This window comes from Labrus mixtus, chromosome 8, assembly GCF_963584025.1.
Source record: "Labrus mixtus chromosome 8, fLabMix1.1, whole genome shotgun sequence".
NCBI lineage: Eukaryota > Metazoa > Chordata > Actinopteri > Labriformes > Labridae > Labrus > Labrus mixtus.
The window spans coordinates 28,896,448-28,911,765 of NC_083619.1; the positions used below are offsets into that span (position 1 = coordinate 28,896,448).

The following is a 15,318-nucleotide window of genomic DNA, read 5'->3' on the forward strand; positions in this document are numbered from 1 at the left end:
GGTCTTTAATGACGGGGGATTGGTGGGCACTTTGGTCGTCTTGGCCTTCACATTCAGACACATTCAGACACACAGCAGTAACTGGCAGAGAAGGGAACAGAGCAGCTGAGGAGCTGGGAGCAGCTGAGGAGCTGGGAACAGCTGCCCGTTGGGAAGTCACGCTGAGTTTATTCCAATAATTTTCCCCAGAAATTAAAATCAGTGGAAAAAAGAGGGAAGTAGTTATTGGTTGCATTAACCCTGCAGGACTTCATTATCTACACCGTCAGCCCTATGTCAGTGTAATCAGTACAAACTTGTGAGTTTGTTTGGGTCTGCATCGCTCTGCAATACGCCGCCTACACACGCTAATTGGCGGTGTGATTTCTATGCTAGTTATATTGCCAGTTTATAATTAAGTATTGCTTGTTTTTGCACAGGAAACCATGGTGACCCAGTGTAAAATGTTAGATCTTGAGATGATAAATATTGAGCGGCTGTTGATTTTAGTGTTATTAATGCAAAGAGGAAAAGAGAGGAGACATTGGAGGAGATAAATGTACGGCATTGAAATGGAATTAAGGAATATTTAACTGGGTAGCGTTGTTAGCTCAGGCTACTAGTTAGCCTACGTTAAACACACAGAGGTTCATGATACAAAGAACAAATATTTATCTTGACATCATAGTTAGACTCGGTATCCTGATGTTTTACATGAGGTGTAAGCCATTAGAGGAAAATGTAGACACAATGTTTCACAGGGCTTGCACTTGGAGTATTTTCGACTTCTGTGTAGGTACTGGGCTACACGTACTTTAGAGTAGATTTGAGGGTTAAAGGTCACATATTGTGCAAAATCCTCTTCTCCATGTTCCTCGAACTCTAACGTGTGTCTCTAGTCTGTCTACAAACCCCCCAATGATGAGAAAAGTCCATCCTCTCTGTTTTTTGCCTGCTCCACTTTTCAGAAAATGTGTGCTCAAACAGGCCGTTTGGATATTTTCCCTTCATGACATCACAAAGGGCAGTAGCCCCTCCCCCAGGTGGGTGACACTCCCACAGCTAGGTGTTTGTTCTGCCCTCTGAGTCTGCCTTCTCACTGTAAACAACAGGACATGAAGACCGAGTACACCCAAGCCCTTCCAGAGAGGGGGCGTGGTCAGACACAGCTCATTTACATATTTAAAGGTACAGACACAGAAACAGCCTGTTCTGAGCAGGGCTGAAATAGAGGGGTTTATAGACATGATCAAATACAGGATCAGAGTGGATTTAGAACAAGAAACTTCACACATGTTTTGAGGAGCTCTGAGACTTATTTAAACTGAAGAAGAGGAGGAGGATATGTGACCTTAAAGTATAAATCAAGCTTAAGACATGATGGGTTGATACAACTGACGGTTGTTTAAAAACCTCCTTAACTGACCCCCTGAGGGAGCTTGAATGTAAGATTGACGTGTGATTTGATTAAAGGAAGAGGCGGGACGTCAAATGCAGATCCTCAAGACTCTGGCTCCAGATGTGTTATGCTCAGCGCCCCTCTTCGAGATATTCTGGTTTCACTTTAGTAAAACAGGAGGGGGAGGATAGACGTCAACCATCTTTGTAGTAAATGGTTGGAGGATTTAAAGTTGATGGTAAACATCCTGTGAAAATATACCTTTACAAAAATGACCTTTACAGACTGTCCACACGTGAAAGTTTCAATTCAATACTTTATTAATAACTGGTGCAATTGAAAAGACAAAAAAATAAAAAAATCAAGTAAGAATACATTTGCATATTATATCATCAAAACATAATATTCAAAGTGGTTGAATACAGAATAGAAATGGCAAGTTGTTTTTTTTTTTTCAAACTGGAATGAGAAACATGATGCACAGCTCTGAAGGCCACTAGTGTAAAGATGTCCAAAACGTCCCTTAAATGAATCTTCAGAACATCAAAACTGTTTCGGAACCAAAAAAGCTGCTGTCAATATCCTCGCACAAAGCTGTTAGCTGTACCCCATCTCCATACATTTATAAAGAAACATTATTTTCAATGTTTAAAGGAGCGACGTGTACTTCCCCTGTGACAGAGGTGCAATGATAGGACGAACTGATCCCTCCTCTTTGCCGGCTTTGGAGGTCGTTAACAGAGACGTTCGAGAAGAGAAAAATTATTTTGTTTGAAAATAGTTTTTCAAATAGGATTTTAATACCTGTGGAAACACTTGTAAACACACCTGGTTTGGGAACATGCTAATGTAACTCCCAGACGCTAGATTTTTTAAGTTAGCTTACCAGCTTGGAAGGATCGTCGTAAGTTGTTTAGTTCAAGATGTGCTTTGTGCCAACGATATTGTAAAAATAAAATGTCTTTATAGAAGAATTTGATCAGTTTCATTCAGATTTAACTCTGCATTGAGAGATCAGTCTAGGATGAGTTTAGCCTAGCTTAGCAGAAAAAATGGAAACTAAGGGAAACTGTTAGCCTGCTTCTTCCAAAAAAAAGGAGGGAAGCAGCATCCAATAGGAATGTGCTTTTCTCTTGTGTGATTTATTTCTTTATAAATGCAACTCTCTCTACGACCAACAGTTTTGTGCAGCATCCTGACAGCCATAGCAAGAAAAGCATGACCAAATAAATAAAGACCAAATAAACAACACTTACGTCCAAAAGAACTGTACTGTTAAAGGCCAAGGCACAAATAATTTGTAGCAATTCAAATGTCCTTAAAATTACAGGTTACGTAGAATGTGTCAGTGCATTGCTTGGTATGCGATTACAGTGAGTACAACCATCATTAACAGAATAATCACAGCAAGCAGTATTGCCCTCTCGTTTACACGGGTGCCGTAAAGTGCTCCTTTGTTCATTCAGAATCGATGCCTAGACAAACAAGTTTACTCACAGGAGAGGTGGATAAAAAGAACGACTGGCACACACTTCAGTGTACAAACATGTAAGAGGTTGGAGATGTTGGAAATGCTTGGTTTGAGTCCAAGCTTCATAAAAGGGCCAGATTGTGGCATTGAAAGACACAGAAAGAAAATCTGATGAAACCTATTGAAAGAAAAACACATTTGCATTTGAAAGTGTACTCTGTGAAGAAGACTCATTCATTTGGCGTGTTTTTGACCATTGTTTTCTGCAGAGCCTCTCTGGTGTCGTTTTCACTTTCAGACGAGAACTGCCTGATGAATAAAAGTAAATGTCGTGTTGAATGTTAAAGCAGTGATCCGTTTATCAAGACTGAGTCACCACCGCAACAACTTCTGCTGGTAGGAAAGCTTTGGAATCAACAACATTTATTAGTTTTGCTCCAAATCAAATAGCAAGTCTGAGAATTAGGGCTACTGAAGGGTGGGGGGATTGGGTCAGATAGAACTTGCTCGATACTATCGATGTGATTGATTTAATTACACAAAAAGAGAATTCAGTCGCTAGCTATGTTGCAGCCATGTTGGATTTTACCTCACGCTACTGAAGATGCTCCGAGTTTCAAAGTGGGAATTCTGACTTCGGGGGGGTGGGGTGTTCCTGATGACGTATGAGATTGGCAACTCAGAAATTCAGACTTCTGAGATCAAATTGAACGCACCAAGACTAAAACTCCTCCGCCATTTTTGTTGCTAACGCTGTCCTTTTTTGATTTTGACTTTTATTTATTAATTCAGAAGCCCTAATCCTCTTCCGTACGAGTCATCATGTAAGAGTACCAAAGATGACAAGCAAGCTGCCTGATTCATACGTTGTGTCAAATAAATGGGCTCATACAACATTAAAATCGAAGCTCAATGTTGTTGAGTTTCATAGAACCTATGAAAATGTGATTTAGGGGCTTTTTGGAGCACTGCAACCAAATCAGGGAGTGTACGGTGTAATTCATCAAATACAGAGAAGACACAAAATCGTCGACGACACCCATGTCGATGCAGGAAATAACTGAATTGATCTTCATAGTTTGCAGATCAAATCAAATTAGAACTGTAGAATGGCATTTTCCAATATAATAATGTTAAATCAAAAATCTCAAAACTCCAGTGCATGGATGATTAAAGCAAATTCTTTCTAAAAACAACCCAAAACATTTCAACAAGGAGGCCACAGATAACACAATGAAAAATAAAGCATGAAGCAGATTGTCAAATGAATAGTTAAAGGGTTCTTTCAAATAAACAAGACTACATTCTGCGCTGATGAGCTACCGACGTTTGAAAGGGGTCAAAAAAGAAAGTGTCAGTTTGATTTTTACAGGTCAACCTGTTGTATCTGTGGGATCTCGGTGGGGTCTCACAGCAGTCTGTGACGAACATGGACCCAGTTTTCTCTTTTTTTATTCAAGTCAGTCAGCAAGAATTATGATTTGATCGTTTTCTTACGATTGGAAGATTCAGTCCTGCCTTTCAACACAAAAGTCGCACTAAGCGCCAGGGAATTTAGCAAGAGACGGCAACATAGGAAACCCAAGAACCAGTCCCATGAGAGGAAAAAGTTCCTTACACGGCTGTGTTTACTTCTTGATTCTGATTGGCCAGTTAGCATAGCAACAGTCCGCTATCCTTCAACAGATGGCAGTTGTTAAGAGGAACAAACCACCACTGCAGCGAGTTGGAAAAAGCACATGAACACCCGCTCAAGTCGAAACAACGACTCGGAAACTTGAAAGAATCTGGTGCCCGACTTGTCATCAACATCCCCTGCAGTTGTTAAAGCAGGGGAACCTCTTCATGAATCAACCTTTGAAAGGAACCCCATATGTTTGTGCTGACTGACAAATAAAAGGGAAAACTGTGAGCATAAACTTGGTTCTTGTTGACTGTTTATTGAAGAGTCTAATATCTAGTCTCCCAAACCACACAGAATGTTTTTTCTTCACCAAACCCATGTTTTTATAAATTTTAACTGGAATCAGAATGACTGCCAGTTTCCACAGGATCCGTGTTTGCTGCGCTGTGTCGACACCACCTGGCACCTGATGGCGTCCTCTCTAGTCAAGGTGCCATCAGCGCCACTCTGCTCCAAATACACCCCATAATGAACCCGCTGCCAGCACGCGCCAAGCCGAACAGAGCAGATCGACCCGAACAGGAAGTAAGACAAGGCCGTTCATGAAGCATCCGGTTAATTTCAAAATAAAACGACATAAACAGATCCCATCGCTGTTTTCCATCGCTTCATCAACATTACCTCAAAACAGGCACCAAATGAACAGATGATCTACCTCAAAGAGACGATCTTGTAGTTCTGCTGGGATCTTGTGAACCCAGGAGTCCAGCTGCTCATGACTGCGCTTACACTTCTGAAATGGGAAAACGTAGGACGTGCAGTGTTGGTACGCTGCGCACACAGATCCTGTGGAAACCGCCAGTTACACAAGAAGAAGTAATGCTAGCTCTCCATTTGAAATGCTGCAGCAATTGGGAATTCTTCAACAAGTCAACAGGGCTGTTGACTATGAAAATATGGTACAAATGTGGTGGTTTAAGTTGTGGAAGTGTGTTTCCTTGATATAAAACATTGGTTGTGAAGTCATATCTAAAGAGTAGAATACTTTATTGTCAATTTTAGTGCATCATCTCTCAGTAGGAGGTTAAAATAAACAAACAACAGAGAACAACAATGAAAATTGTGCGTAAATACAACAGATGTAAAAATATGAAAACGCTGGCAGAATGTCTTAAGAGAATAAAGCTAATAAAAATGGCAACATCAAATCTTGTTAAAATTAAGTTGCAATGGTGTCTTCGTTGTGTTGTTTTCGTTAAATGTACAAGAGTTAGTCGATGTTTCTAAATAGTTTCAGAAATCAATGTCAGAAATCATCAGCTACATTTGCTAGCATTACTTTCCCCTCAGTGTTTCTTCATTTCTTGGAAGACCATTTTTAAACAAATTACAAAATCATTGAAATGTCAGTTTAACAGTAATTTGCCTTTTGTACTTTCTGCTGAATGGTTATTCCCAATGATATTTTTTAAACTGATAGTTTTGGAGTTCATTTTGAAAAGAAGCCGTGTTACTGTAATCTGTGGAGTGTTTTTCGTTAAACGTAACTTGTGCAAGGCGTTTAAAACAGAAACGTCACTGTTCCACATATAAAGAAATAAAGAAGTGAAACACAAAAATAATCCCAAATGTTTCTGTGCAGCTGTCATCATGAGGAGTTTAAGGCCTAGTCCACACCTAGGAGGGTATTTTTGATAACGTAGCTATTTATGTGCGTTTCGGCCTTTCGCACACAAACGACATTTTAGGTAAATGAAAACTCACCTTTTGTAAAACTCCTTCCAGGGTGAAGATGTTAAACTCTGTTTAAGGTGTTTCTGTGCAGACGGGGAAAAGAGAGTTTTGTTTTTGTAACACCACGCTGTGCGCCGGTTTCTCCTCTGTGTGACATCATCGTGCGACGCTGTCTCTTTTGTTTACATGAGATTAGTGCGATTGCAGACGTAACCAAACTAGCGCTTATGCTAACGTTGCTAACTGGACTTTTTACATGCTCACACACTCACTCACTCTCCCACTATGTTGGACTACGGAGGTCACTGCCGCTTTATACAACACTCAAAGCAACCGACAGCGTTGGCCAATTTTGGATGAGACCCGGTGGGACTTTTGGTAGGTTTGACAACTTTGAAAATGAAATGGTCATTGCAGAATATTGCGTTTTTGCTTTTTAATGCAGACAAAGATGTTTTTGAGAACTCAGTATGGGTGGACCGGATTGTTTTGTTTTTTTTTAAACAGAGGGAAACTTCCATTTCAAAAAATACCCGCCTACGTGTGGACTAGGCCTACATGGTGTAAATGAGCCAAAAGCTTCATAAAGCCACAAAATCAGCATTTTACAAAAGCAAGTTTGTACCATGTCGTAGTTTAAGAACAAATACAAATCAGTAAAGAAGGAAACAGAGCTCACATTCATAAATGCTGCGTAGTGTGTGTGGTGACATGAAGTGGCACTGAAACACTAAATAAAGAATGACGATGTGGAGTCATTCTTGCTTCAGAGGCACAACGAATGAATGTTCACAGGGATATATTATCTTGCTATGGTTTTAATATCTATACGGAGACTATTTCTGTCTGCATTGCAATATAATTTATCAGTAGAATATATAATTTCATCGTTTTTTAATAGCAGAAGATAAGAAATACTAATCGTAATACAATAAGATAAGTAGATTATAATTATTGATGGGATCACCTTGTTCATGTCAGACTGCAGCTGCGTCCACACCAGGTTTCAATCTAAGATGCACACGAGTTGAACTGTTGTTTTTATACCCCTCAGGGCAAGCAGCCCCCCTAAATGCAGTTCCTTGACTGTCCACTTAAGGCTGGCTGCAAAGGCACCAAGTCCCACACACACTCCTTATTTAGACGCCTATTGTTACAGCAGAAATACAAATCTGTAAAAATCTGTTCTGATTTGATGAAAGGTAAGAGTTATTGATAATTAGGGGAGTGGCTGATCTGACTGACAGGCAGGCTCATTAGCTGTTAGCCAGAAGGGTTAAGGCCCGCCTTAGCTCCACCTGTTAGCCTGTTGTTAGGTTGACTGAAAGTTTGTTTGACACAGCACTTCCAATATGGCAACCAGAAGAAGTTCGCTTGAGAACCCAATTTGTTATCAAATGTGCCTTTCGAAAGCTGCTATCCCATTGTGAGGGCTTCTGAAAGTGGGTGGGGCTTACATAAGCATCCTACTTTTCCTAACATATCCTGAGATTTCTTGCACGTCTTGCAATTCAAACGACTTGGTCGACTTTGACACAGTTAATTGTGAAGGGGCAGGTGAGACTTCAAATTATTTGCAAAATAATAGGTTAAGTTATAGGACATTAGTAATGAGAGCTGGTTCTGGTAAAGCTGTTGAGGTTGCTAGGCGACCGGAGCGGTGCTAGGAAATTAACGGGTAAGGGCGGGAACAAGCAACGGTATAAATTTTGAATTACGAAAGGTAACTTGAGACTTTGAATCATCTATAAAATAAAAGGTCAAGTTATTCAGTGATGTTAGCTAGTTCTGGTTCAGCTGTTGTGGTTGCTAGGCGACAGGACTGGTACTAAGAAAACAAAGTCTGGGTCCTTCAATGGATGTTCCCCCGGATATCAGATATGGCGCTAGCTTCTAGCTAAATTTGACCTTTCCGAGAATATTTCTCAAAGGTTTTAAATGGGGGCAAAAAACAGCGATAAGTTGTCATGGTGACAGAAATGAAAAGAACGTTGGTGTAACATGTAACCCAACAAACAAGTTACTGTGAAGCCTGGTGTGGAAGCCCACCTCCTAAAACCTGCCTTACTCTCTCTCTGAAGGTGTGTTGACATGCTATAAGTGTTTAAAAACTCGTGTGTAGATACAGTTTGTTGTCAAATAGTACATTCAGTATCTGTGTTGTCCTAAATCTAAAGTAGTAAATGCTCTTTAGGCCTTTTAGTGATCTTCCGTAAAGCTCCTTTTGATGCGATAAATAGTTCTCGTTGAAAATACGTTTGAATGTCCAACTTGAATTCCTTTATGGGTATGTCCGTCGGCCTCTCCAGTGTGTGCTGTTGTTGCTTACAGTGTGTGTTTGTCGTCATAGTTGAACATTCAAGTTGCAGTGCAATTGTAACCTGTACAGTAGTTTGGATTTTGTGAGAAGTAAATCAAATTGAAAAGGCAGAGCTGATGATACATTTTAAACGGTCTTACGATTGAAGGATCCTGTTAACAGATAGTCGATGAAAGGGCTTAATTTAAGTAAACTTTACGCCCCTATTGGTGTAGGCTCTTGTGCTATATTAAAAACGTTGAGTCAACGTTTCGGGAAAACTTCAGAGTGCTATCTTAATATTGCATTGAAGGCAACAGTCTGAGGCTACAGTCACACTAACATGTTTTCATTTCATAGCATTAATTTTTTTTGCAAGATTAACACAAAGCTACCACAGTACCCTAGAGCAGTGGTTCCCTACGACCCCCAACATAAGGTGGTAGAGACTGGGGCCTAAACACTGTAGTAATATTTTAGTAATTTATTGTAGAAAAACACGAGAAGCAGAACAAATAATCTCTTATATTTTCACAATAATGGGAAAAATATGCCTTTTAGGATCGAATCTCATGACCCCCCTCTCAGTGTCTTGCAACCCCCCAGGGGGTACCAACCCCCACTTTGGGAACCACTGCCCTAGAGTATTCGGGCCCCTTAAAAACATAGTTTGTTTGACGCTGCCTACACGGTTTATCCTTTCAAATGTCCAGGTTTGCGTCTGGAGGCAGACAACCACATTTATTTAGTTATTTTCATATTTTCTGTCATGCCTACATTATCCTCTGACTCGAGTTTTTGGAAAATGTAAGAATGTTTCTTAGTAACTGTTTTAAAATGAAAATAAAGTCGTGTGGATGTAGTCTCAGACGAGTGATTTACTGGGTAAATGTTCTTTGAAATTAATTCTTGTCGATTCATCAGAGCTATGATAGTGTGGCCTGGTGTTGGCATTCCTGCCTTCAAATCTGAGCGACATACTCCCTAACTTTATTTAAATTTCAGATCACCGAAGGAAGTATAAAATTTAAACTTTCGTATTCTGCAGGTAAATAAATAGTTTGGATGGCTCCGTTTATTTTACAATATATATCTGGTAAACTCAATTTCAGTGCAAATAGTGCAAAATCTTACTTGAGAATGTTGCTTATAATGTTGTGAAGCATCTTAAAAAATGATTTCTTTAGAGACTTAAAGAGGGGGCCAAATTCTGGACGTTATTGTGAGAAAACATCAGATCTCTGAAAACGATGTAAGAATAGGTAGACTTTTAGAAGCTTAATGTGAAGGCAATATAAGACTACATGTTTGCGCCTCATTTCCACTTACGTATGGGACTAGTATCTAGATAGATGGATGATACCTGCTGGTGTCCAAAAAGAGGAAGTGCATTTCTTTACAGATGGTAGAAACCCGAAACTACCTGAAGCTGTGGACAAGAGGCTAATATTCCTGTTGCGCCATCCAACCATGCTTTTCAAGAATATTGAACTGAGCAGAACAATATATTAACAAAATAACATTACTCAGGTTCACATTGTGTTAAAACTAGATTAACAATTTATTGTTAATCATACAAACTTATGGACATTTACCATTGCCAACTGAATCTAAGGAAATAGCCTTTTAGCTAGTTAGCAAAGTGCCATACAGTCTCTGAAATCTGGCTCAAAAGTTGAAAAAAATTAACGTACTTCCAGGACCAAATATTACGAAGGGGAGTTTCCCAGGCTCATCGGATATCCCGGAGAGTTCCATTGGAATGCATGGACTCCCGGTTGATTCACCTCTGTATACTGTACATACGTAAGTGGAAACGAGGCGCTAACCTTTAAAGTAAAAGTTAAAAATGTTGTTTTAAGATGTTTCTCTTGTCATTGGCTTTTGTTTCTAAGAACCTCTTGACATTGGATAGTAGTTTTTCTCTTCATTGATCGCTGCAGTAATGGTGGTCAACAAGGTAAACCAGCGGTCTATATTAAAATGCTGATTTTTTGGGGTTGTTTGATTCGAATAAAGTATGTGAACAAAATAGTTATACTGTTTGGTGGTTTTGTAGGAATTCAGCTTTAATGCTTTGATTATGAGTCCTTGTATCGTCTGATAGTATTTAAGCGGTGAAATCAATACAGGTGGTTTATATCCCTGAATTCATGTGCCAACAAAGCAGCAGAGATTTAGTGTTTCTGTAAAATCTGTGATTTTTCTTTTTTTTTACTGTAGAATTTGCAGCACAGAGTGGTGACATACAACTCAAAGCACAGTGGTGTGAAAACAAAGTGAAGGGATCAAAAGTCCCGGCTTCTTGACAGAACTGATCCTCAAAGGATTCACAGCAAACTATGTCAGGAAAGCAGAAATGGTGAAACACGACTGCCACCAACTAAACCAGTGTTTTGTTACCCAACTCCCAATTTTCTCTCTCACAATCACAATCTCGCACGCACACAGAAACACACTCGCCATGTGACAAACAAAACAACGAGACAGGAGACTTTTGGTTTCCAGTATCATCCTCCAAACCTTGCTCTAGAATGGTGCATTATCATGCAAACCATGCAAAAAACAATGAAAATGTATTCATATAAAAAAATAAGTGTTACAAAATGGCATAGCAAGTATATGTATCCATTCAATCGCTTTTTCTGTTTCCTGATATCCTGAACTTTGCAGTGTCTACACTAGAAGTCGCATGCGTTACATGCAGTGCGGTTGGCTTTGCAGCAATAAAGCTTTTGGGTGTATATAGTATGTATAATAATGTTCCTTTTACGTTTTGCTAAATTTTTGCGAAGAGTGCGCTGTACAGAGTTTTACTTTACAAACTGTCTGTTTCTGGGCAGTCACAATGCCATGGCTCTCTGTCTGAACAGCGGTCGGTTGATGAGATCAGTGGTTGCCTCTGAAGCTCAGTGACCTCTTCACAACCTTGCAGCATCATGGTGGACTACAGCAGACCCACCTTTCCTCCTTGTGGTTTGGTCCAGAGGTGTGGCTTTGACCCAAGCTGGTTTGGGTTTAGAGGCATGGGTTGAACATAAGGTCATATCGAAGAGTTGTGGATTTCTATGCGGTCACCCAATCACCTCTCAGGGCGGCGTGGTCCACACAGCGTCACCAAATCCCTCCCCTGTGGAGGAAAGAGGCAGGGGCCCTCCACTGGGCGTAAATGGGTCTGTGTCCGTGTCTGTCTCCCCCTCCGCTAGGTAGCTCGGTCTGGGTCTTGTCCAGCTGGTGTCACCAGTACCTGGCCTAGCCCCCATTGACAAGTCTTCCCCTTCCTCCCCCTCCCGTTCCCCAGAGATACTGAACCCGCTTGGCGAGCGCTCCAGTTCCTCGTGGTTCACCGATAGCATGGAGAGCGGCGAGTCAGCCCCCCGCCCCCCTGTGGTCCTGCCTGGCCCCACTGACAAGTCATGCAGGGAACTGATGGGCAGCACTGTGGGACGCTCGGTGTAGGTGGGAATGGCAGCTGGAGGGTGGCGTTGGTGGAGGTGTGACGTTGGCGGTTGATGGTCTGAAGGAACATTGCTTCCACCAGCAAATCCTGTTCCATCCACACTGCCTCTTCCTCTGCCATGATATGGATTCACCTTGCTGACAGGCATCTGGTACGACATGTGCGGGAATGCCTCAGAGTAGTTCAAGAAAACCCGACGGATCTCACCGTTCCCCGTAGGGTCACAGGTCTCCAGGGTCATTCGAGCTGCGCCATTAGAATCCACCTGTAGGTGCTCAGTGTGCTGGATGTGCATATCCACCAGGAAGTCCAACTTCTTCTCCATGTCCTCCACCTAAGACAGATTCAAGTTACACCACAGAAACATCTGACGAGATCATCTTTAGAACTATCAAAACATCCGGACTTTGCTTACAATCAGCAGAAGGGGGGAATTATTCACAAAAATGGACCCTGATGATTATCTTGTACTGTGTACCCTGCTTAAGGAAACATATATGTCATGTGACTAGTATCAAACGTGAGTTTCAAGTCATCACCAGATTAGAAATAAATAGATGGTAATGTTGATTATTTAGGGTGTTGCTACCTTGTGATGGAAAAGTAGACCATGAAAGAGGTAAGCAATCCTTGTACAACCTCTTCTTCAAATATGGTCAATAAAAAAGCCAAACCTATTCCATCATGGTGGCTGTTTTGGAAACCGCTAACTACATACTACTATCATACTAATACTACGTTGGACAGTAGTATGTAGTATGACCGCCAGTCGGTGGTTATTTTGCAGTATGCCAAGCTGCTTTCCTTGGACTGTGAGTGAACACACAGTCTGAAAATAGCTGACAAGTGATTCATTTTGATTTTCATGATGTAGAGAATCAAGAAAGATAATTGGTGGTGTCGTTGTGTGGTTTGGTCTGATAGCGATTGACGCTGCTGTCCCGTCATTTGGATCTCTGACCTGGCGCTTTGCATTGTGGGAAAGAGTAGGTGTGGGAGACTGGTCTGATGCAGACTGAAGATTTTTCTCTGAATTAGTACCACATCCTGGTATTTTTGTCATACTGTGAATTTGTTGGCATATTGCATACTGAATTATGGCAGAATCAGTTCATTTGACTAGTATAGTAGGCAGTTTTGAAAACAGCATGTTTATGAATGTAGCAACAAAATATGGCACCGAAAGTTTCTTGGTTTCTCAGAAGGGCGTCCTTTAAGGGCTATGCACAAACATTTCAGATATATGGTTCTTGTACAATGGTACATCTTAAATGTTGTACACTCCATTACCAATTCAACCATCTCAGGAAGAGATTTGAAATCTTGATGCTCACCTGTCTCTCCACTCTGACAAATCTACCCATCATGCTTTGGTCTTCCGCATCTGGCATAGAGGCTGCTTTGGCTAGGTAGGTCTCATGCCTGGAACACAGGGACACTGAGTAGATGTGGACTGCACACACATTTGTTTACAGACAAGGAACAAGGTGACTTGCTAGCACAAACTAACTGCTTTACTAAATGTCCAACATAACAAGAAATCATAACAGGACAAAATTCACAGTAATATGTGACAAGCTGCTGAATCACTACAGGGTTGCAGTACCTGGGTGACTGACTGGATGGGTAGGTAAACGGCGGTTTCGGATTTTTCTTCTGTTTGGGGGTGAGTGGGGCTCCAGGGGCGAGTATCATGTCAATCCTTACAAAATGGGAAATAGAAACAGGAAAAGATGAAGGAAGAGGAGATATTTGCTCCTCTCGAACAAACTCCATCGCCTGCAGTGTGTAGTTACTGACCTTGTCTGGAGGTATTTTATTCTACAGAGCATGTCCAGGTGTCCAGCAGAGTACTGCTCTATCACATCTTTGACATCATAAGGCCTCAGAGTCTCCTTGAAACGCTTCTTGTTTAAGAGGAATTGCATGATCCTGTGAGACAAAGAGTTTCAAACGTCAACATTCTGCACTCTGAAGTGACAGAATAAACTTCAAACATTAAACCATTTTAAACAACGTTGGTCCTCTGTTCTATCTGTCAGCCAGTCATCAATGTAGGAGTTCGCCCTGAAGGTGTTTGTGCTGGGGGATCAATGACAAAGCACCATGTCTCGTTCTGATCGACCCATGCTCCAGCCTGACATCTCCCTGTTCTTTGAAAGTCATTCCCGACCTGAATTCAACACTGCCACCCACGGAGCTCCTTCTTTTGTCAGTCAGATCTCCCACTTTGAGTTGATTTGAACCCGACCCTTTGGAGAGCCCGCGGCTGCTGCACAAGCTTCAGTGTTTGGCAGAGAGTCTTGGGTCCTGAAACTGAAACCCTTTAGGTTTGAGCATCCCATTGAGTGACCCATTCAGCCCTGAAATAATGGTGTGGAAGGAAGCAGCACTTTCACAGGGTTAATCACTCATCTCACAGGCCCTCATGCTAGATTAAATTCCTGCATTATGTCAACTGTGTGGCCTATAGATTTACCAGCACACTGAAAGCATGAGTAAGCTCTGCCTACACGCTCTGGTTTCAGCTGCCTACCCTTGTACGCCGCTGCAGAGACTAAAGTTGTTTTCACTCATTGGGTTTAATATTTTTCCTTCCACACAAAAAATATCTGCAGAGCTGATTTTTGAGAACTTTTAAACTTGTAATGTTTGTATCTTTGTTTTCTATCAGTCTTCTTTTTCCCCCACCTTTGTTGAACTATTTCCATTTTCTTGGCCCATTACTCTGCTGATATAAAACCATCATCAATCAGCCACTTGTCATGCTTAAACGAGATTAGATAAGATATACTTTTATTGTACCCAAAGGAATTTTGTCTTGGACATGAACATTGCCCGGATATGAACGTTGCTCTTGGAAATCCTTCAGGAAATTGCTAGTGTCCATTTCTTCTATAAAATGGACAGCAGAAGCTGGAATACAATCCTTTGGGACGAACAGGCCTGAGGATTCCCTCATACAGTGGAATGGAGGTAAATGCCTCAGATTTTGGTTCAAAGTGTGCTTCAGCTGTACAGCAATGATCCAGAGATAAAAGTTCTTGTCAAGCAGTCTTGGAACTAATAGCCAACTTTTGAGGGCTTCAATTGGAGACAGGCATTATACAGATTTGTGGTAAAGGATATCCAAGCTAAGATCCGTGCCCCAGCAAATGTTTACAATCCGACAAGCAACGTATACATTTGTATTTGATTCATTTATGTAACAGGCACATATATGATTGCTTCATATGTAAAATGCAAAGTAGATGCCGTGCATACATATATTGCTAAATTCAGACATAATACTTCATAGATGAGCCAATGAGTTCTGAGACTTCAGCACAGTGGATGCTTTCCAACCTTCTTT

At 41.1% G+C, this 15,318-nt stretch overlaps 1 protein-coding gene across 1 annotated transcript in view; it reads right to left on the reverse strand.

The window, feature by feature from the left end:
- Positions 1–8,143: 8,143 nt before the first annotated feature.
- The window catches only part of LOC132978553 (potassium voltage-gated channel subfamily KQT member 3-like), a 49,906-nt gene continuing 42,731 nt past the window's right edge, over positions 8,144–15,318 (reverse strand). Inside the window, exons 14-17 of the mRNA XM_061043755.1 lie at positions 13,767–13,898; positions 13,573–13,668; positions 13,301–13,388; positions 8,144–12,300 (exon numbers count right to left, since the gene is read on the reverse strand). Of these exons, the coding sequence (XP_060899738.1) occupies positions 11,596–12,300; positions 13,301–13,388; positions 13,573–13,668; positions 13,767–13,898 (1,021 nt within the window). The 3' untranslated portion in view covers positions 8,144–11,595. The remainder of the gene's footprint in view (positions 12,301–13,300; positions 13,389–13,572; positions 13,669–13,766; positions 13,899–15,318) is intronic.